The sequence below is a fragment of the Eublepharis macularius genome, chromosome 14, assembly GCF_028583425.1.
Source record: "Eublepharis macularius isolate TG4126 chromosome 14, MPM_Emac_v1.0, whole genome shotgun sequence".
NCBI classification, from domain to species: domain Eukaryota; kingdom Metazoa; phylum Chordata; class Lepidosauria; order Squamata; family Eublepharidae; genus Eublepharis; species Eublepharis macularius.
In genome coordinates this window covers 52,009,968-52,034,159 of record NC_072803.1, presented here as the reverse complement: position 1 = coordinate 52,034,159, position 24,192 = coordinate 52,009,968, and the positions used below count along the sequence as shown (strand labels likewise).

The window sequence follows — 24,192 nt, the reverse complement described above, 5'->3', positions numbered from 1 at the left end:
GAAAAGAAACTTACAGTACAATCCTAAGGAGAGTTTCTCCAGTCTCAGTCCATTGAAATAACATTGAAGTATTAAACGCCCATAAAAACACATTACAAGCACAAAAGCACCAGCTGCTTACTAGTCCTTTTCCTCCAGTGGAATTGGCAGCCAAAAAGAAGTCCTGCCTTACAGTGGCCAATCCCCTTTTTGAAAAGCTTGGCAGGTACCAAGGGAAGTACTGGTGGCTGTCCTGGCAGCCATGAGCACCACACTGGGGGTCACTAAAGTTGGCTGTAACTTGACAGAAAAATAAAAAACAATGAGAAGTTCAGATATCTTTTATGATTTCTCCACATTTGGGATGAGAATCCAAATTGTTTTCCCTAACAAAATTCTACACAAATATTATTTGTTTAAAAAAACGGTGCTTTTTAAAATATGAGTTGTTGTGTATAAACAGCGCCCAAATGGCATTTTAAAAATAAAGTGTTGAAAAAGGAACAAATGGAAGCAATAAATTTGCCAGTATCACTAGGCAAGTAAAAGTGGTCTTCCTGACCAAAAGTGATTTTTCTCATTTTGGGGCCTCTTGGCCATCTCAGTTGACTGCTGGGGGGGGGGGGTATATTTCTTCACACCTACATGCCAGTACTTCTGTAAATGCCCACACTGATATGAAACAAAAAAGACACAATGGCAAGATAGGTTGCAGGCTACATGCATTGGCCACATCCGTGCAGATTAGGTACCTTGTACTGGCAACTGGAGGGCTAAAATTTCAATACATTGTTTAAGCTAAGGAAAACTGTGACTATTCTTAATGGGCTGAACTCCTTGCCTTTCTTTGAAAATGGTCACATTTTTAAAGCAGGAAACCAATATTTCACCATCAGATATTGTGCAAAACATAGATTTGCACCCATTTGATTAATTGAATGCTTTATTCTGGTTATACTGTTTCAGTGTTTTGTAAAGGTGTTTTTTAGGGAGCACGCCGTATGTATTAGCAGGATGGATGTAGGGCAGTGCCAAGAAAAGTCTCACTGCAGGGGTGGGAGGGGGGGTTGGTTGGATTAGTAGTTCTAAAACAAAACAACCAGAAGAACACAACTAGTTCTAAGAGACCTAAATAAATATACTTTTTATTTTTAACAAAGTGCAAGTGCTGTAAGTGCAAGAACTTATAACATGATATTACTACCATTTCAAATATTACAGATTCTCCTATATATACCAATGCTATAAATACAGTGATAGAAAATCACAATCCATCTATACATTCAAGAAGTCTATTTGAATCCTAACACAAGGTAAAAGTATCCATGTCCAAAATTCAGAATGGGAGCAGCTTGTTTTTTCTTCTCCTTTACAGGCAGAACATTCCAGGAGGAAAGCAGAGGAGGCAAAATCTCCTGGGCAGTTGGCACCACAGGTGCACCAGCCTTGGTTATATCTCGTTTCGCATTGCTTTTTCAAGTGAAATTATTTACTGCACGTTCCTTCTTAACAATATCCTAACAAGCATTGTTGAGTATCTTCCTATGGTCACTATACTCACCAATGCTTGTTAGGATTTTGTTAAGAATCCTCTGCTTTCCTCTTGGAATCTCTTTGGGTCTCTTAGAACTAGTTGGGTTCTTCTGGTTGTTTTGCTCTAGCAAGGGACTCTCTCCTTTTTGTTTGCCTATCGATTAGTAGTTCTGCCATTCTCTCCCTTCCCACACATGCATGCCTCAGAGTTGAGGTCCAAAGCTGTGGGATACCTGAGCTGAAAGCCCGCAAGCATGGAATAATGTTAATGACAGAAGAATTTCTTTTTTCGATTGGCATTTCACTGAAGATGTTTTAATGTTGTGGAGCAAAGTTTGGCATTTGATTGTGGATTGATATTTTGCTCTTTTCTAGCTTTACTGTATGTGTACTTCTCACACCAGTGACTCTTCACTGTTACACAACGCTCCAGACTGACTGCTGTATGTTATGCTCATTTATTCACTAATGGCCTGATAAAATACAAGGTGATGTTAGTAAAGCAACCACAATAATTTCCTATATTATTTTATTTTATTTTAAATGTAACAATTCTCACAGTGTGATTAACAAACCAGCTACAAACTGTAGCTTGAAATCCTAGTGCATGGCCATTCAGCAAACCCCTGTTTCTGGGCTGGTTATATTCAGATTACCAAAACTAACCAGAGTTTGACCAAACCGTGTATGAATGATCTCTGATTTACCAAGGAGCTTGTGGGTAATGAAGTGACAGGGCAGACAGTTGAAGCACAACAGAAAAGAGCAACAGTCCAGTAGCACCTATCGGACTAACAAAATTTGTGGTAGGATATGAGCCACAGCTCACTTCTTCAAATACAGCTAGAATACAAGTCCATCTGTCCCTATATCTTGGAGAGTGGAGTGATTACAAATGACAATAGCCAGTGAAAGACAATAGCCGGTGAATGACAATATCAGGTGTGATTGGATTGGGTGTGGTGGTGGAGAGTGCTCTCAAGTCAGAGTTGACTTATGGCAACCCCAGTGGGGTTTCATGGCAAGAGACTAACAGAAGTGGTTTGCCATTGCCTGCCTCTGCAACCCTGGTCTTCCTTGGTGGTCTCCCATCCAACTACTGACCAAGGCCAACCCTGCTTAGCTTCTGAGATCTGGTGAGATCAGGCTCACCTGGACTATCCAGGTCAGGGCTACGTAGAGGGGTATTGGATGGTTTTCAGTTGGTGAGGCCTGATGAAGTGGACAACCTGCATAGAAGCATTCAGCTCACCATGGACTCTGCCCAAGCCCTTCATGGATGATGGCATCCAGTTGGGCTGTGTTGGTCAAGTGGGTCCAGGAGACGTTGAACATATCTTTGCATAGTTCCAGTTGCCTTGAAAGAGATGGTTGTGAGACCCTTCCTGAAGAAAGTTTCAGGTGGGTAGCCGTATTGGTCTGTAGTAAAAGAACAAGATTCAGGTCCTAGTAACATCTTGTTGGTCTCTAAGATGCTGCTGGACCCAAGTCTTGCTGTTCTGAAGAAAGCATCTCTGGACCCCACTGAGCTAACAATTACTGCCTAATGGCCAACATTCCATTTTGGGGCAAGCTGCTTGAGCTAGTGATGACTGCACTCACTTTGGCGGCTCCTCTCTTACTTGACTGGCCAGCCACAGAAGGTAGTGATGGAGAACTGCTGCTTGACCCCATGGCATTGATGCTGTGAGGTCCTGCAGGGATCCACGTTATCGTCCATGCTGTAAGAGCTGAGTCACATGGGTCTGTGTGTAAGTCTTTCATACATGCCTGGAGACAGCAATGGGATGGATGAGGGCAAGTAAGAAACAGACAAGCCCCATTGTTGTTCAATGACAAAGCTGCTCGAGGGCTGAGGAGTCAGCCTGTCCTGAAAGGGGTTGCTGAAGAAGCAGGTCCATAGCTTGGGGTTGGTGCTAGATTCTGACCTTCAGTCCAGGCCTCCTTTATGGCATATGGCCAATGTATTAGCTGTGGCTGTTCTTTGAAAAACAGAATAGAAACATAGAGCTGGAAGTGACCGAAAGGGCCATCTACTCCAGCCCCCTGCACAATGTAGGAAATTCACAGCTACTCCCCCAGTGTCCCCTGCTCAATGCCCAGAGGTAGGCAAAAAAAATCTTCAGGATCCCTGGCCAATCTGGCGTGGAGGAAAATTCCTTCCTGTCCCCAAAGTGGTGATCGGCATTACCCTGGGCCTATAAGAGAGGACCATGAGAGCCAAGCACCGGCTCATCCGATGCATTCACCTTAAAAATTTGATCTGTCCACAGTAATCCATGCTCTAATTAAATTCAGGTTAGATTACTATAAGCTGCTGTAGTGTAGTAGTTAAGTAGTCAGGCTGTGAATCAGTGCTCTCCTGGTTCGACTCCCACTACTGCCTCAAACTCTACAAGTGGCCTTGGGTAAGCCACTCCTCTCAGCCTCAGCTCCCCAGCTGTATTGTGGGGATAATAATAATGCTGACTTTGCTCTGAGTGACGCAATAATCTGTCCAGAGGATGATATATAAATGCATTGTTGTTGTTGTTAATGTTATGTGCTCTACATGTGGCTTCCTTTGAAAACAGCTCCTCCAAAATGCCACCACTTAAAAAGCCCTGTCTCCGGTTGCTATCCACATTATTTCCAAAATTGAGAGCACAGAGAGCAGAACTTGTGCACAAGCCTTTCCCTGGGAGGCTCACCTGGTTTTTCAGGCTTTTAACTAAGGGGCTGATCTTTTAAACATCATTTTATACTCTGTTTTTAGATCAATAAATGTTAAGTCCCAGTTAAAACACTTTCATATTTAGGATGTTTTATGCTCTGCTGTGCTTAAATGTTGGGTTTTAATAACTTTTATGAAGGCTGATGTTTTTACTATATTTTATTTTGTAAGCTGCTTTGGGCAGGTTCCCTGGAAAGGCTGTAGAAACTTTCCAGCTAAATAAACAAATAAATGTGAATCATGTTTTGTTGTGATAGGTGAATGCAGCAGAAATCTGGGGCAGGGTTTTTTTGTTGTTGTTTCTATTAATGAACAGCTAATAAAAAGCTACCAGAATCTAAGTTTAGAGGCCATATTCTGTGAGCCATGCAGATTCTCAGGCAGCCTGTGCACTTCTGGAGACTGAGCCCTACGAGGAAAGGCTGAGGGCCTTGGGAATGTTTAGTTTGGAGGAGATTGAGGAGGGACATGATTGCTCCCTTTAAATATTTGAAAGGCTGTCATTTGGAGGACGACAAGGAGCTGTTCCAGTTGGCAGCACAGGGTAGGACCTGAAGCAACAGGCTTAAACTACATGCAGAAAGGTACCGGCTGGATATTAGGAAAAACTTTTTCACGGTCAGAGTAGTTCAAAGGTGGAATCAGCTGCCTAGGGAGGTGGTGAGCTCCCCCTCCACTGGCAGTTTTCAAGAAGAGGCTGGATGAATATTTGTCAGAAATGCTTTAGGCTCATCCTGCATTGGGCAGGGGGTTGGACTAGATGGTCTGTATGGCCCCCTTCCAACTCTGTGATTCTGTGATTTTGTGATTCCCACTCCCAAGACACTGTATGAGTAAAGTGGCAGTCAGTTTCATGGGAAGGGGGAGACAGAAATGGAGCAAAAGGTTAAAGACTAAAAAGAGGACAGAGAGAGGCCCATTGTCTGGTGCTTTCCGTCTCATCCCCTTTAAAATGTTGCTCAATTGCAGACCACATATTTGTTATGCAATAAGTGTGAGGAATTAATGACCCAGGCAGAGAGAACTTGCATGCTAAGCAGTCGAGGAAGAAAATGGCTTATTAATGGTTCTTTGCATTGGCGTGCAAGTTCCTAAAATAAATGAGCATGAAATGTGGGCCGCCCCTTTAAGCCCTCTTTCCACGCCCTGGGAGAAAGGGCAGCTCCTCCTTGCCAACTTATTTCCTCCCAGGGACAGAGCAGCCAGCTCTCCCTCATCCACTTTTCCTTCGGAAAGGTTACATTTCCAAACCTCGCATCATGAATCACAAAGTTAGCGGCTTCTGGCAGATCATAAATCAGGCCTCCGGAGTCGCTAGGACAAATCCCAGGACATTCAATCTTTAATATTAGACATGTTTAAGACGGTGAATATTTTATGAAGGTGCTGTTGCAATTTAGCACATCATTAGCTTGTCTTCTCCCCCCTCCCTTTCCTTCCAAGCCATTTTTCCCCTTAAAAACTCTACTAGCCAAGCCCAAGTTTGCTTTTCTCTGTCAAGAAAGCGTCTTCCCTTTAATTGCCAGGAGACATTTTAAGGTCTCTTTGAGATCTCAACAACAACATATACTTGTCCAGAATGTCTTTGGACCTCATGTTTCCCTGAGGAGCCAGGCAAGGGGGCCATTTGTGTGGGCAGGAAGGCAGAGGGATTCTTGGCCTGCTGCTTTGTCATGCCAGCTGTGCTTAAAACTTGTGCAAGCCCGGTGCTTTGTCAACTGATGACATCAGCTGAAAGGGGGGTGGTGAGCAAAGGCTTTTCATGGCTCCTGGACGCATAAATCCAATTAATCTCTTATTTTTCTACAGCGCTTGCTTAAGAATACGTACTTACATGAAAACAAAGAATCCATCTCAGCCTGGCGGGGAGCAGTATGCTCCGGCTCTTTGGTGACATCAAAGATGGTGGTAGGGTGAGATGACATTTTGACAGCTCGTTGGAGCTGATGTAGCATAGTGGCTAAGAAAGAGAGCTGTGATCCTGGAGATTGCACGTTTAAATCTGATGTTTCCTGGAAAACTCAGTCAGTGGCCTGAGGCAAGCCATTCTGTTGCAGCCTTAGTCACCCTGTCTACAATACAAGTACAAGAATACTGGCCTGTCTTATAGGGCTGTTGAAACGTTTTGATCACTAAAATAACTGACATGAATGCTAAATGATATGGTGCATTTCTTGAATTTTGGCAGCATTTACCCATGGCAGGTTGAGGTGGGGGTCGTCTGTTCTTGCGTGGCACCGGAGAGCAAGGAGAAGCTTAGGGAAACTCCAGGTGGCTTGTGCCAAAATAGCCTATAGTCTAGTGCTAATGCAGAATGTTTATTAGCTGGAACGTTCTGTTGCATGCACCCCATTTCTCTGAGCGGTGAGCAGTCTCTGTGACAAACGGTCAAGAATTGGTATCCTTTGACTATGAGGGCACTTGGGCTTAGGGTGTTCTCTTCCCCTAATCTGCAAATATTACAAATGGAATAAAGGTAGGAGTGCCGAGAGGAATCCCTTTATAATCCAGTGGATCCACCACCCTCTGTCAGATACCCAGAGCATGTGGTTTTGCAGCTGGTCAACTCGCAACTCTCTCTAGCTGCCCCTGTCTCATTCAAAATAGCTCTTTAGTCTCCTCAGTTTCAGGGTTCATTTTCTCCAAGCTTTAATGGGTCTTTAAACAAGAAAGCTATTAAGGGATCATCTTCTAACAAGATGATCATATCCGCAGCCATTCGCAAATGTGATCATTATTTTGTCAAAGGTCTCTGGTTCCTGCCATGTGTCACTTTGGTAAAACCTGAGTGACAGATCCTTGCAGAGTAATCTGATCCCAAACTCTTAGCATCACTGTTAATTTATTTTTGTCACTCTCTCCTGTTAATAATATGCACACATGTGCAAACGGCATGAAGAATGCTCAAAGGTGCGCCTTAAACACTTTCCAATTGTTGGCCAAAACAGGCCTAATTCCATCTGGTCCCAGTAGATACGTCTCCAGCTTGGATTTTTGACAAGGCTCCACTTTTAACCCCTCAAGCCACAGTAATCGAGGCTAAAAGTATCACAGACAAGGAATGGCTGCTTTCTGGTCTTTGGTTCACCACTTCAGCTGTAGCCTGAAAGTAAAAGAAACAATCTTTCTCCTTTTACATCAGACTGGTGAAACGTTTGTGCTGTGTTCCTCGATGTTGCCTGTGTTTCAGAATGCAATTTACTTCTGTGTGGGTTAACCCTTGTGTTTTGTGATGGCTGGATGTGCCCTTATTGTTAGAACATAGTCCGCTTTCGCCGTGATTGAGTGATTTCCGAATCACATGGCTCCAAGGAGGAAGGAGCTGAAACAAATCACATGTCCGCTGCCTCCTTCTCGTGGGGGATAGTGGTTGGGCTGTAACCATCTTCGTGGGGAAGCCGTTGGATGCACACAAGTAGTGCAAGACCAGCTGCAACAAGAGCTGAACCAATCCACTTTAGAAGTACCGGTTACTGTGCCACAGTAATTAAGAGCGTTTTGTTTCCTGTTGACTGTTCAGAGTAGAGACAAGTTTAGTGGAAACACATGAAAGACCGGCCTTAGGCCATCTTCTACATGTTCTGCTTCCTTCTCAGGGGTAGAATTGTGGCCATGGGGAAAAGGCCCTTTTATGTGCTGGCCCATATATTATGGCATTCTTACCCCATGGAGGTTTGTCTGGAATCCTGCCCTTCCCATCTTTCAGGATTTGGGTTTAAAAACAATTGTTTCCAGGGAACTTTGAAGGGGGATGCATTTGCCTTTCTTTCTTTCTTTCTTTCTTTCTTTCTTTCTTTCTTTCTTTCTTTCTTTCTTTCTTTCTTTCTTTCTTTCTTTCTTTCTTTCTTTCTTTCTTTCTTTCTTTCTTTCTTTCTTTCTTTCTTTCTTTCTTTCTTTCTTTCTTTCTTTCTTTCTAAACGGGGCTGCTGCTGACTTAATTGATTGGATCAACATTTTTGTAGGTTATAGACTTGGATTTTGCAAGGAATCATGGGAGGCTGGAATAGTTTGGAAAATGCCCCCTTCCTGTATTTACCCTCCAGGATCTGAGGGGGCAAATTCTCCTTCCTCCCTTTCCTTCAGTCAGGCCCTGGACATTCTGTATGCCCGATGATTGGTCCTTGTTAGGACTCTTATCCCTCCTCTTCAGTTGGGATAATTTCCAAGCTAATTTTTTAAACAGTATCCCACCAGCAAGCTGATAACCTGACATTTTCTGCATGTGACTTTGTTTTGCTGGTTACGTGATCCCACTAGGAACAAGCCACTTCATTATCAGGGGAAAAAATTCTTTTGACACTTCTGTGGCTTTATGGATTGTTAATTGCCTTGAACACCTTCTCAATTTTATTTATTTGTTAGATGGAGATTCTGCCTTTCTTTTCGGCATGTTCAAGGTGGCTAACAGAATTACCATGTCATAAAACTGTCACTACTGCTATAATTTTGTAAAACATAAGAATCATCATAAAGAAGATACTTGGTGAAAAATTGGAGGAAATGGTTTTGGGTCCTCTCTTTACCCCTGTTAATTTTTTACTAACTTAAATGATACTGTTTTAATGGCCAACTGGCCACAAACAGCTTCCCGCTGAATCAACCCTTTTCTTATCCTCTTTTACATTTAATTACTGCCAACAGAAATTTTGCAACCGACACGATCCTTTTATCATTATCTGATAACATCTGAATTAATCTCTGCGAAGAAAGATATAATTTATAAAATGTAAACTGCCCCAAATATCTCTTTCTCAAGTCCTCCTCAAAGCAACAGAACAACAGAATATGTTCCACAGTCTCAGCTGACCGCTGTTAATTAAAGGCTTTCCAGCAATGACGAAAAACTGAGGTTTCCATAGTCCGGCTGTTGACAATCGGCATTTTCTGTAGCTGCAGCAGTGCAAAACTGGGGCTTGGGTATTTCTTCTCCCTCTGAAGCTTTTACAGACCAAAGGGGTGGACTCTGCAGATAGTAACGAACGATCAATAAGAGTCAGGCACTCCTGTTCATTTGTCCCTCTCTAGGTGAGTGCAGCTGTCATGAAGGCTATGCTCCTGACCCTGTCCATCGACACTTGTGTGTGCGCAACGACTGGGGACACAGTGAAGGGTGAGTGCAAGGAGAAGGAAAGCTGGTGAGTGGGGCTGGGGAACAGGGGCTTGCCTTCCAGATGAGGCAGAGACAAAATTCAAGGCGTGGCCCATTCAAAGGCTCAGTTCCATTATCAAAAGGGGGTTCAAATGGAAATTCTCAGGGAGCGAAGGTGAAAGATGCAGCTTTTCTCATGGAGCATATGGTAACTGCTCCTATTCTTCATTCTGTGCTACATTGTATAATTTAGATAGTTTAACAGTAGATGGGGAGGAGCGTCCTCCTGCTTTTACATTGGGACTCGAATTCTTGCTGCTCAGCAGCCAAGAGGCAGAGGAAGGGCAAGAGGGTCTAACGATGCTGTATCTGGCCAGGGAAGGACTGAGGGCAGGGGAAGTAGTCATGTGTTTTAAGTGTAGTGAGTCTGAATTGTGGATAAGGTAGCAGCAGCCCTTTTTAGGGACATGGGGAGAAAGCTCAGCACCACAGGAGGAAGGAGCAGAGCAGAGTTTCCCCATTGGGTGGCATCGTTGTGAAAGGGGGCAGAGGTATGAGGCCAGTGGATAGATGGTTGTTGTGGGTTTTCCGGGCTGTATTGCCGTGGTCTTGGCATTGTAGTTCCTGATGTTTCGCCAGCAGCTGTGGCTGGCATCTTCAGAGGTGTAGCACCAAAAGACAGAGATCTCTCAGTGTCACAGTGAGAGTGAGAGAGTGTGACACTGAGAGATCTCTGTCTTTTGGTGCTACACCTCTGAAGATGCCAGCCACAGCTGCTGGCGAAACATCAGGAACTACAATGCCAAGACCACAGCAATACAGCCCGGAAAATCCACAACAACCATCGTTCTCCGGCCGTGAAAGCCTTCGACAATACACCAGTGGATAGAGTTGGTAGTGATTTCAGAATCCAAGGTGAGCAAGTTGTAAGAGGTATGGAAGGGTGTTAGGATTACATTGAAACACATATTTGCATCCCTATGTCTTTTGACAAGGGTTTTGTTGCCTTCAGGTCTTCTCTCTGTTAGAGCATCTGTAAGTTTCTCTGAGCTGTTCTATGTCTGTCTCTAGCATCTTTGTTGGGATGACTGGTCCAAAGGTTGTAGATTCCTGATTTCATGAATGCTTTCCTTCACTGTCTCTCTCAGGCCTTGGCCCTACACAACCCTTGAAAGAGGCTATGACTTAGTTACTGGAGAACAGGCTCCTGAGAAGATACTCAGGTGAGTTGTGCATCCTCTCCAGATTTGGTTTTGCAAATGTCCTGCTGTCTTTTTTTGGATTGGGGGGTGGACCTAGATGTTCAACCCACCAAGGTTAAGTCGTTATCTTCGATTAGATGCTGACTGAGATAATCATCTCCATGAACAAAGAATTTCAGTGTGTCACACTACTTTGATGGCTTCTATGAATTATCATGGGTCTCTGTGAATATTTAAATATTTATCTTAGCATTCAGTTCAATGAATTGAATCAAACATTAAAAAATACAAAAAATAAATGCCATAAAACCAAATGCCAGCATTAAATTGATTGTTATCACTTAACAGTTTTGGAATACAACTAGCTAAATTTCTGTTTGGGCTCATCATAATCCTACTAAAAAAACAAAGGGACTCAACAACTCAAGAACTGCTGTAGCACAGCAGTTATGTGGTTTGGCTGTGAATCAGCACTCTGTTGGTTCGAATCCCACTACTGCCATGAGCTCAGTAGGTGGCCTTGGGTAAGCCACTTCTCGCAGCCCAAGCTCCCCGGCTGTATTGAGGGGATAATAATAGCAATGACTTGTTTGTCGCTCTGGGTGAGGCATTAATCTGTCTAGAAGAGCGGTATATAAGTGCTATCATTGGTCATCATTATTATTATTTAGCAGAAGTCCTTGGAAAAGCAACAGTGTGCTAAAGCTTAACAAGATGGGTGCTAGTAAATCTCTGTAGGGAGGAAGTTCCACAACTGAAGTGCCACAGCCAAACACCCTTGTCTCTTGGGGGCTCACCCACCTGGTTTGCAGGTGAGGGCACACAGAACAGGTCCTCAGCAAAAAATAATTAAGTTGGTGAACAGGAGAACGAGGACAATGCTGTTGTCACTGCCAGAACTGCAGTTCATTTCGCTTGTGTTTTATGACTTGAATGTGTAAACTAATCAGAGAGCAAAATGGATTTATGAGCTGTTATCCTAGGACAGCTGATGTTGTAAACGATCCTTCTGGTGTTCTTGTCCAGCCTCTCCTTTCCCCATTCCTGGTTTTTATTTTTCCTTGCCAATCAGAAATGTTTAAATAACTAACCACATCAATGATTCTGTGCTAAAAAGAGTCTCAAGTGTTCGCATCAGAGAATCCGAACTGTTCTGTCCTAGGCATCATTTGTGCCTTCTGTTCTTTCTTTCTTTCTTCTTCTTTTTTTAAGGTCCACCTACAGCCTGGGTCAAGGCCTCTGGCTTCCAGTCAGCAAGAGTTTTGTTGTCCCTCCCGTGGAGCTTTCCATAAACCCTCTTGCCAGCTGCAAAACAGATGTCCTGGTGACAGAAGACCCAGCAGATGTCAGGTAAGCAGGCAGTCCCTGAAATTTTGCTGGATCCCTCAGGTGGCTTCTGAACTGGAGGGGGTAGTTGAACTGAAGTCGCCGAACAATTTTCTTCTCTGGTCAAAGCATATACCGAATGTATCAAGTACTCACGTTACTGAGTGTCGGTCACTTTGATCTCTTTGAGAATTCCTTTGCAGAGCAGGAAATAGACGGCTCTCCTTGTTGCATCCACTTTGAAGCCTCCGTTCATGCTGAAGAACCTAGTCAGTCTTTTGGAATTTGATGTATAAGAAATCTGAATTTGAATATTTCTAAACTTCACATGCATTTCAGGTTTGCAGTTGCTCGTGAAACGAAGAGGCTCGGTGGTGTATAAGGCTGGAGAACTGCCATAAATGAGGCTGTCATCCTTAACCATATTTCCTGATAGAGCTGGCAGTGCTGTCCTGCCTCATAAGCTAGCTTGCCTGCCATCTGCTGTAGCCCTCTAATTGAAGATGCTGTAGGAATTAAGTATGCTACTGCGTTTGCATTTCTCTGCTCAAATTTACCTGGCTGGGCTAGAATTAGCCTGTCTTCCAGTTTGTGTGTTATGTGCTGTCAAGTCACCTCCGACTTACGGCGACTCTATGAATGAAAGACCTCCAAAACATCCTATCATTAACAGACTTGCTCAGTTTACTCCCAGTTTACTTCTTCTCAATAGCATTGCTTTTCTTTGAAAAACCACTTGTTGATTCTTCTTTCCCGACTGGGAAATTGGCAGAGTCCAGAGCATTAGGGATTTGGGAAAGTTCTGTGGGGGAACACATGTGCCATCGAGAGACACATTCCATCTTGATTTAGATTCCTGGTATTTAAGAAATGGAGATACCCAGATGCAAAAAAGGAGAGCAGTTAACTGGAAGCACCTTTGTGACATGCGGCAGATGCTAAATTATTCAAAATTTAATAAACGCAGTATTAAATATTTGATGTTGAATTATGGAAGGCTCCACAAATACACTGGGAACCACAGAGCGATCTATTATATCTGCATTGGAACTCAAACTCTCTTCAGATACACTGCAGCCTGCCAGATCAGAGTTTTTGATAGATTCTGATAAATGAGGCCAGCAGAGCATGGGTTCCTCCTTTCCTTTTAACTGAGAGGTTATCTCTGTCACGGTTTATGTTTGAGCTATTAAAGGAGGCATTCCTCAGGAGCTTGGAACCATGTGTTTTTTATTCAAATTGTCCTCACAGTGAAAGGAAGCAGCAAAAGCTTCTTCCACAATACCCCTCCAGCCTCTTTCACCACCCTTTTTGGATTACCCCTTTCTGAAAGCATGGTTGTGGATGCTGAACTATTCAGGCAGTTTCCACCTATGTTATTTGCCCCAGGTGCAATGCTATTGGAAACTCACCCCCGCTTCCCCGCAGCAATGTGGTGCATTTGTGCACATGCCGGGTTTCCCCTACTTTTCTAACCTTTTCTAACCTGTTTTGCTGTGTAGTTTGGGGGAAAACCACAGTAAAGCCCGGATGGCTGATGTGTGGTGGGAAAGTTTAGATTTCCCTGCCCTACATGGTAGCCATTTTTCCTGGCACTGCCTCCAAAACAGTCGTTTCCTCTCCCTGCTACTAGGTGGATTTTTGTTGTTGTTGTTTTTTAACCAGCAATTGAATATTGTTATGTTGATACAACACTATAACAATCTGTGCATCAAGTTCCTGAATTACCAGCTTTCATTAATATATATATATATATATCTAGCCTTTTCTGTTGTAGAGATGTAAGGGGAAAGACATATCTCTGCGACAAAAGAGGCTAGAATCTTTTTTTTTTTTTTAAATGAAAGCTGGGAATTCAGAGAACTTGTTACACATAGATACAATGTTATATTGATATAATAGTATTTCACTGTTACTTTAAAAAAATTGGAAATCACCTCAGTGCCCGGAGTGGGGAGGAGCAATGCCAGGGGACTGGGGCAGGAATACTGGGGGACCCTCTCATGTAGAAGCCCTGTTTCCACTTGTCAGTACTGGCATCTGTGCCAGCAACAGAGAAACCACACCAGCTTGTCACGATGTAGAATCTACCACAGTCTGAACCATTCCTGTCTCTTAACATCCAAGATGAATATTTTGTTTATATATTAGATTTTAAAAATGTTTGCATGCTGACTTTTGATGCATGATCTTGAAGAAGAGCTAAAAAAATACAAAATCAAAAAGAGTCCAGTAGCACCTTTAAGACTAACCAATTTTATTTTAGCATAAGCTTTCGAGAATCAAGTTCTCTTCGTCAGATGCCTGATACAGTCTCTCTGTATCAGGCATCTGACGAAGAGAACTTGATTCTCAAAAGCTTATGCTAAAATAAAATTGGTTAGTCTTAATGGTGATACTGGACTCTTTTTGATTTTGCTACCACAGACTAACACGGCTAACTTCTCTGCAAAAAAATACAAGAAACTGTTCCAAATGAAGCATAGCTTTTGTCTTATCTCTTGGTGGTGGAGTCTCTAAGAGAGAAGCTGGCGTGGAAGGGGTTCGATGCGAGGGTCTCTCTCCAGGTTTCTGATCACGTTTCTTCTATGGTGGAAGTAGCACCCTTCTTCACGCAGTCACTCCAGGGGTTAATACTTAATGCAGGCAGGACTTCTCATCCTGTCCAGATGGAATGTGGCTTCTTGTTTATATGAGATCTACTGGTAAGGTTCCTTGGGGCTAAGCAGCAACACCCATAGAAGTGTGAGGCGTCTTTGAGTCGCCGCTTGCTTATTCTCTTACTTGAAGAGGATGTTGTTACTCAGCTGTGTTGTGACACATTGCATTAGCAGTAATGCCATCTTTGCCTCTTGTAATGCCACTAATAGCCATTTTGTGCTGGCATTTCTTCGAAGTCCTTAGTTGCAAGCACAACGTGTTCCTTCAGGTCTCTTATTAGCCCAGCACCTTTGCCTGGGGGTCACTCTTCTCTAAGAGTTTAATGGAGGAAAATTGCCAAGTACCTGCTTTGTGAGAAGCCTTATGAAGTCCTTTATAGCTCTCAGAGTGAAGGCCTCAGCATGGCCTTGTATCTTAATGAAGACATCTGTGCACAGCATAAAAGTGTGTGTGTGTGTGTGTGTGTGTGTGTGTAGGGGAGATGGGAGATCTGCCTTTTAATGTCACTTCAGAACAACGATTCTGTTTTCTAGAGCTGGACGATTTTACAAGAGATTATTTTTGCATGTGACGAGCTGTCAGATTCTCGGGGCTGTGTTAATGGGACCAGTTACAGATAACTAATTAGAGGGGCATTAGGAGAGTATTGCAGGCAAGCAAGCAAATAGAAATTGAAGCAGATATGGTGGTTCTCCATTTCCTGGATGGTATGTGGGAACATAGTGAAGGCCAGTGGTTCTCTGGCAGCAGTTTCTCTCAGCCTTAACATGGAGGGACTGTAGGTCAATTGGAGCATATGGGGATGACCAAGAAATGAGCCTGAAGCCTTTTAAAAACTAGTGGGAGAGAGAGAAAGTGGTGGTAGGCTGGTGGGGAGGAACTGTGTCTTAATGACAGAGCATCTGCTTTACATACAGAGGGTCCCAGGTTCAATCCCCGGCATCTCCAGTTGAAAAGGTCAGATAGCAGGTGATGTGAAAGACATCCTGTTAAGATCTTAGCAAGTGTCCTATGTTCAGTCATGAAACAGCTCTGGGTTGCCAGCTCTGGGTTGAGAAATTCCTGGAGATTTTGGGAGTGGAGGCTGCGAAGGACAGAGTTTGGAGAAGGGAGGAACCTCAGTGAGGCATTGTGCCATAGACTGCACCCTCTAAAGCAGCCATTTTCTTCAGAAAAACTGGTTTGTGTTGCCGGGAGATCAGTTGTAATTCTGGGAGGTCTCCAGCCACCACCTGGAGGCTGGCAATCCTAATGATGGACCAGTGGTCCGATCCAGGACATGACCGCTTCATGTGTTCATATTCTGTTTGTGCACAGCGGAGACAATGTTGTCGAATAAATTGTGTGCTGCATATGTGCAAGTGGAGCTGAACCTCCCAGATAAGTGGTGGTGCTTTCCTAAGAAAGACCAATCTTTCAGTACCTGCAGTGTTCTCCAGTGTATAGCACATTTATTTCTAGGCTGTACTATAATGTGGGAGCTTTACATCCATATCACTCCAGATTGTTTCTCACAGTGCTTTTGGGAAGAAAAGCAAAACCAAACAGATGTTCAGTCAACCTTGTGTCTGTGAGTTCACGGATACACATTGCAGGGGCTTCACAAGCAGCGAATGTGTCATGAATAGAAGCCCATGGACAATCTTCTGACCGCCTGTCCTTTCCTCTTTCTCTGTCTTTTAGTGAAATAGAGGGTGGCAGGCTGCAAATTTGAGACATGAGCCAGCAGGTTATGAGTTCAACTGCAACCATGGCACCAAGGGAGGTGGTAACTAACCCATCCCTTTCCTCATGGGCCATTTTTATGATCAAATTCCCCTCCCTGTTGCTTTGTGCTTTTCAAGAGAAAAATATAGGCAATGATGGGAGAGGATTTTGAATATATCAATCAATCAATTACCTTTATTGGCATTAGAAATAATAATAGTCTACAATCAGAGATAGGGACAATCAGAGACAGGGATAGGCAGAAGCATAAGCATAAACAAGCAATTAGTAACAGTTAATAATAAAATTAATAAACATTCAGCCATCAGGTGTGGCTATATGCTTGGATTTAACTATATAAACTTCTGCTAGAAATTTTGCAACACTTAAAGTAACGGAAGGGTTACAATCTTCTAGAAGGTAAACTAAAATTCCTCCATTAATAAAATTATGATACTGAAGGTACTCAGTTAAAAATTGTTTGCATAACAGACCAAAAAGAGGGCACAATCCTGTTTTGAAGGGGTACTTGCCTGAACCTGCCAGAGAGCACCATTGATGGAAAGGCGTTTAAACATGCTAAGGTCAATATTCGGCGCTGAGATGGGATGCCCAGAGCTGAGAGATAATGTGGCATCATTCCTTGCCTTTGGTATATGCCTAAGTTGGCTGCAGAACAGACAGGGGGATTTTGAATATATAAATCACCTGAGAGGAAAAGGTTAGTCAACTCCTCTCTAAAATTAGAAAGAGGATAGTGCCATCAAAGAATCCCTCAAAAGGCACTAAACAAAATTATTCTGTATCTGTGCTGAAGCAATCCAAGTTGCCATGCCCAGCACATTTCAAGCATTCCATAATCTTCTGATGCAAGATCCTTTTTTTCTTATTTATTAGTCAGTGTTTTCCTATCAAGGCAACATTTAGTCACTAATAAGTTCTGGAGTTCGGTTTTTTAAGGGTTTTTTTAATGGATTTTCTTTTTATTTATTTATGCCACCACAGAGAAGGCACATGTCTGGGCAGCTGTTGGTTTCTCCAACGTGCAAGATGATACTTGTAGAAAGCCTTCTTCAGATGAGTGAAATTGCCATTGTGGAACACAGGGAGAGAAGTGGTCCCATAGATATGACAGTCCAAGGCTGTGAAGATTTTGTTTGTGATAGCTGACACCTTGACTTGACCCCAGTAGCCAATGATGTGACTGCAGAATGGACATAATATTCATACTCCTCCTAGTTCCCAGTAATAACCAAACTGCAGTATTCTGTACCAACTGGAATCTCCGAATTAACTTAGAGGGGGATCCTGTGCATGTTACAATGGAATGGATCCAGGTGGCCAGATCAGCTGTGTCAAGGTAGGGGTTCATCTTCCAGGCTAGACTGAGTTTATGGAAAACATTGTTTTCAGTGGTCTTATCTTGATTTTCTAGCTGTAGCGCTGGATCCAGTATAACTCCTAGGCTCTTAACTGAGGCTGATTCCGCACACTTTGGATAATGCACTTCCAATCCTCTTTAGAGATCATTTGGAACTGAATTTTTCATGTGTGAAACAAAAAATCCACTTCTAAATGATTGCATTCAAAGTGCATTATCCAATGTGTGCGGAATCAGCCCTAGTCTGTAAATGTCAGACAAACTCTATCAACAGTGAGGAGTACAGTGTCTTTCAAGGTCTTGGCCTGCCCAATCACCATCACTCTTGCCTGGGATCAGTTTCAGTTTGTTTTCTTTCATCTATTTGACCACAGCCCACCAGGCAGTGACCCAAGATCTCTACTGCATCCTGTGGTGATTTGGATAGTGAGATATAGAGCTTGGGCCGTTTCCACATGTCTTCTCCCCCTCCCGAAAAATGGTGCAAAACTTACAGAACGACACACCTTCATGGCACGATTTCTGGACATTGTTTCGTGGTGCGATGATGTCATGAAACACGCCATGAAGCAAAGTCATGATGGAAAATCACGCCATGAAGGTGCGTCGTTCTGTAAGTTTTATTTTTCAGGAGAGGGAGATGTGTGGAGACGGCTTTGGTATCATCTGCATATAGCCAGAAATGCGTTCTCCTAAAGGCTTTACCTAGTGGTTGAATAACATGGGGGATAAGATGGTGTCCTGGTGAACCCAGGAAGATAATTCCCACTCTGGAGATAGAAGGTCTGCAGCAAAACCCCCTTGAGTCTGTTCCATCAGAAACAAGTGAAACCAGCCCAAGGCATGGTCAAAGCTGTCCTCTCGCCATGATTGAGCCAACTTTAGTCCATGTTTCTGAGCATTCACACACTAAGCTTAGTGTGGGCCAGTGAAAGGGACCTGAAACAAACTCAGGTTGGAGCAAATTATTAGTGCCTGAAAAAGAATTGCAAGAACCCGGTTGGATGCAGAAAAACGGTCTGAGGTAGGTGGGGGGAGGGGTCTCACCACAGGCAGGAAAGGTGAGGGAAACCATTTGGCTTCACCCTCATTCCTGCTTCTAAGCTTGCCCTCACTCACCACTTCTTCTTGCTCCTCTCTACCCACCCCACCAAGAAACGATTGGGCTTCCTGCATTGTCACCAATTCCAGAAGAAAAAAGTTTATAATTTTAGCCTCGGCAGACATAAATCACAGGAGCAGAGCCTCAGCCTCTGCTGACATGACTTATGGCTCTATCGTTATGGTAACCATAGAAAGATATAAAGGCCCTGTGCTTTCATGACAAGCTTTTGAGGTGCCCTGATGGAGTGTCAGGCATTCAGCGGAAGAATGCTTTTTCTCTTGAATTTGCTGTCGATTCATCTTAATTTTACTCCCGAGCGGACTTCCTTTTGGCATTCTTTCATAGTATCCAAATAGCTGTTTCCCTAACCTTGTCTTCTGATGTCCCTGTGGAGCCTCTGCAAGACTTTGTGCTGCCTGAAGCTTGAGAGAAAGTTGGCTGTGATTCCCGTTTTTATCCTCTGCCCCCTAGATTTGTCTCTATTGATGCAGCCCATTGGATATGAGCAGCAAACTTTTATCTGGAGGTCTGATTTCTGTACAATGTAGAGATGGCCACTAGCTCAGATGACTTGAAAATGCAGTTAGGCAAATCCATAGAGCATGGATCTCTTAGTGGCTAAATGGAACCTCCGTGTTCAGAAGCAGTGAACATTTCACTGGGGTTACTGGAAGACTTTGCCCTCTATGCATATACGGTTTCCAACATATTTGGTTGGCTACTGTAGAAAACAGGTTGCTGGAGTAGGTAGAACCCTGCTGTGATCCAGCAGGGCTGCTCTTATGTTCTCAGTTTAAACCTAGAGTGGTCAGGGCCTTGTTATGATGTCCTTGTATGACAAATTGCCGTCTCCTATCTTCAATTCCACATCTGCAAAATGGGAATATTCATGATCTGCCTTGAGTGAAGGCAAAACAAGATAATAGCTGTAACACCCTTTGGACTTTGAGAGTGCTCCATAAAAAGGATGTTGATGGCCGATGATGCGTTAGAGCTCCGTAACGGGGCAGAGCATGTCATCTTTTGCCTTTGGAAAGACCTGCCTGCATGAGCTGTTTGCTGCTGAAAGAGAGAATGGCTTTGCTCCCAGCAAGTCCTTTATCAGGCCCTTGAATCAATGGCTGCATTGAACCGTAGAGGGAGCTCCCTTCAAAGTCTATTGCTCTGTCAATAACAGCATCAACTGCCGCCAATAAAGGCGTCCCTGTACTCTTGACAGCAGGTGCTGGTGATGAATGGAGGGTTTAACGGGATGGAGCGAATTGATCATCACTTTACCGGACATGACGGGTTTATTTCTGCACGTCAGGGGCGTTGCTGTCATTGCCAGAGACAAATGCCCCCATGCCAGGGAGAAGAGAGTTCCTTGGGTTTTTAAAGTGAGTCATAGAGATCACCTTCTAAAACTGCATGGATCAGGGGAACAACTGTTGGTGAAACCAGAGAATGTGTTGGCCCTTGTGCCATGGCTATTGTAGATGCCTTATTATTTCTAGTGACTGCTTGACAGCACTGGTGCTCAGAACAACATACAACAGTGATGTGGCATGATGCCTGTCCAGTCTCATTTCAATTGAAAGCAAGGAGAGGAAGACATGAGCAAGAAAGAATGGGCTTCATAGGGAATGCATTGAGGCCGAGAGCTCCTCCAACAGAGGTCTGATTCTCAGGCTACACCTTCAGACTGCAGGTCTTCCATTGCCTGTATGAGAAATAGTTATATTTTGTTTGGTAGCAGAGTTACCCAGTCAGAAACGTTTCCCCCAAAGTGCAGTAATTAATCTTCAGGTAATTGAATTGTAGAAAAATGGAACTTGCATTTATTGAGGAAGATTCCATTCACAGCATTTTCACATAGAAGAGAGAAAGAATTCTAGTCTAAAAGCAAACTTTCCCTATTTGGCATGGCCAGCTTTTCCACCACTGCACTTGCATGCGGGTAGGTGGATCAGGCCTTAATAGCAGGAACTCTGGGAAGGTACATCCTTCTCCTTGGAAAGCCATGAGGAAAAAGAGGGAAACTCTCTCAGTAGAGATAGGAAGAGAAGAGGAGTCAGGAATAGAGATGGGCACGAACAGCAATATGAACTTTAAAAAGCCATGAAAAAGCTGTTGGTGAACAAGCTGTTGGTGAGGCCCCATTCTAAACAAACAGGTGGTCATTGCAATCTGGCACCTGCAATCAATTTCCTTGGCAACAGGAGGCAAGGACTGCCTGAACTCTGTCTGAACTCCTGCTGTTGCCCTGGAAACCCCAATCTAAGCCCAATTTAGATGGATAGGCAGGTCTTCCTTTCGAGTGTGGAGCTTCAAATTTGTTACAAGGAAGCAAAGAACAGGGGGGGGGAGGGGGGCTTCCAGCTCTGGTTTTGCAGACAGTGAGGGAGAGACAGTTGCTGTTGGCATTTTGAGAGCGAGACAGGGAGAGTGCATCGGAGCTTGAATTTTCTTGGTGTGTGGTGGGATAGAGATCCACCTCTTCAAGTTCCAGGGCTGCTGCCAGGCTCTGGCCCAAGCTATTATTTATTATTGGTACATTTCCTGCTGCCTGCTCAGGTAGGGTTTCTAAGAGTGGTGTGGTAGGGATCTTGATGGCTGAAGGAGAGCCTGCTGGCCCCTACAAACAACGAACATGTTTGTGAACAGGTCATGTTCATCAATGTTTGTTGTTCGTTGTTCGTGGATGGCAACGAGCAATGGGTTTTTTGTTTCTGTTCATGCCCATGTCTAGTCAGGAAATGTTCCTGCCATATACAAAGAGAAGCAACCCATGCACACACACAGACATGCAGCACCCCACAATGTCCAAGGCATGCTGAGTTGCCTATTCCAGCAGCTTGGCCACAGCTGAGCCTTCCTGAATTCCAGCTGCTGGCTCCAGCTTTTGACTGCAGGGGGCCCTGCTCCAGAATACACGCTCCAGATATATATATCTATATATCTATATAGATCTCTCTCTCTCTCTCTCTCTCTCTCTCTCTCTCTCTCTATATATATATATATATATATATCATGCCATCATGCTGTCAGGCAGTTTTAGAGCTACATGACAGCTTGTTGCAAAAAGTGGTGCTGGAGGGACAAGTAGGATGTGGAAGGGAGGAGATAGAAAGTCTTGTGTGTTGCTGACCTGCCCGTAAATAACCCCCTTGAGAGCAAGGCAGAGAGAACCCTGGCCACTGAACCATCAAGTCGTCAAGGATAATTTATGTTAATGGGCCTGAGGTGCTTATTTTCACACCAATGATAATGATGATATTTCTGTTTACTCTAGATGGTCACTTTCAAATCTGTCGCCTGTACCTCCCACCTATGTTTTATTTTTCTTTAAAGTGGTACAACTCTCTCCTGAGTTTCATTGGATAGGCTAAATCCTTCCTCTTTCACACCATTTGACTTGCAAAATACACAGGTTAGGGGGTTGACTGACAACGGGACAATGAAAACAATCTCTCACCTGTAAGGCAAAGGCTCAACAATGTGATAATGGAGAAAAGAACTACAAAAGGGTGCAATATACTCATTAATTTAATTATGCTGTTTATATCCCACTTTCAAATCCTGAAGAATTCCCTGGGTTGTTTACAGTGTTCTGTAAAACAGTAGAGGGGGATGCCATGCTGGAATGCCAGCCCACAAACAACCTGCCATTAAAACTAGGCCATAAGAATAGGCAGGGAATAAGAAGGCACTCTTCAAGGAGTGGCTGGACAAATACTTTGTCAGGCTATGGATGACATGATATGGCAGACAGATCCCTGGACCATTGCAGCAAGACACAGGTTCTTGGTCAAATGGCTTTTATTCAGAAATTAAATCAGTTCCATATATATGTCCGTAGGACTACTTAGAAGCAAGGTAGCCATCTAAGCAGCAAGAGTCTGGGAAGGAGCACAAGATCATAAACACTGGAAGCTGTTACAGTCCAACAGATAAACACCTGTGAAAGCCTGAGAAAGAAATAGTTATGACACTGGCAAAGTGATATTGAGTTACAGCAGAATACATTTGTTCAGTACCACAGGATCAAAATTGGCATGGATGGGGCTCAGACATGACATACTTGCTGGGAATGCATTAGGCTGTTGCTGCATTTGGCAGGGGGTTGGATTAGATAGTCTGTAAGGCCCCTTCTATGATTATCTGAAGAAAGACTCAATAGAGCAAAGACTATTGTTTTCAAAATTATTAAGGTGTGTGTGTGTGTGTGTGTGTGTGTGTGTGTGTGTGTGTGTGTGTGTGTGTGCGCGTGATGAAACCACACCAACATTGGCCTCCTTTATTCTTCTTTGAAAAATTTCAGTAATGAAAAGCAATCAAAACAATCAACTATTACAATAACCGAAGTGAATAAAAAATATACTGCAGGTATAGACTTGCCAGTCCCCCGGTGGAGGCAGGGGATACCCTGGCCCAGCCTCCATCCCCCGTCACCATTCACCTGGCCAGCAGGAGAAAACAGGTGCTGGAACATGGTGTTTGTGGTGGGGAAAAGTGTACTCCTGTGGACTCTGGAGTGCCCCTGTGCACCCTGTGTCACTCCAGGAATTACATAATTCCTGGCACAATGCAGAAGTAATGGGTTGCCCCCAGGGCCAACTGAGTAAAAATTGGCCCCCAATTTAGTGTCTGGGGTTGATTTTTACTTAGTCACCTTCCCAGCACAACCCATTTCTTCCACATCATGCCAGAAATGATGTGTGCAGGAGATAAGTTCCCCTATGTAACTTCCCCCTGTGCTCCTATCCCCCAGTTTGGCCTCCTAGGGTCCTGACAACCCTATGCAGGTGTTATCCCAGGTTCAGTAAGACCACCCACTAAACACCGAAGTCCACTTAAAGAATAAGGCCCTTCAAGAAACAACAAAATACTGGGAGTGAATGAGACATATACAAATATCTTGGGAGAGTTTCCCAGAGTTATAGAAGTGAACAATAATATACTAACCCACCAACCCATTCCCAGCATTCTTACGAAGGGAACTCTGGCTCTTGAATGCTCATACCCTGGAAATCTAGTTGGTCTTTAAGGTTTTACTGGACGAATCCTGCTATTCTACTACAGGCCAACACGGCTACCCACCTGAAATGCTCAGCATTCTCAGGTTGTTTCATGCCATATTTCCAGTAGATGTCTATGTTGCCATAAGAACAGTGGTAATGGGCAAGAGTGCTGAAGCTAAGCGGGTCTGGGTCTGGTCAGCACCTAGATAACAGCGCCCAGATGCACTAAGATAACAGAAGTAAGAAAGGACAGATAGAAATGCATCAGAATAAACAAGACCTATGCTAGACAGGTGGAGATTGTTTCCCTGTTGAGGATTGCATCAACCTGGAAACAGGCTTTGTGAAACTGTGAGGAAAGAAGAAATTAACAAAATGGAGGCCGGAAATAAATCCCATCCTGGGATTTGTCCTGATTGTCTTTCTTGATGAATTACTGAGAAGTAATCAATTCTACTTCAGGCAAGTTAGCTGGGGAATTTGATGTAAAGCG

The 24,192-nt window shown here is 43.7% G+C and overlaps 1 protein-coding gene across 1 annotated transcript in view; it reads left to right on the top strand.

Moving 5' to 3' along the window:
• ASTN2 (astrotactin 2) overlaps positions 1-24,192 on the top strand; it is an 804,644-nt gene that overhangs the window by 428,365 nt on the left and 352,087 nt on the right. The window contains exons 10-12 of the mRNA XM_054997263.1: positions 9,251-9,335; positions 10,463-10,537; positions 11,729-11,866. Of these exons, the coding sequence (XP_054853238.1) occupies positions 9,251-9,335; positions 10,463-10,537; positions 11,729-11,866 (298 nt within the window). The remainder of the gene's footprint in view (positions 1-9,250; positions 9,336-10,462; positions 10,538-11,728; positions 11,867-24,192) is intronic.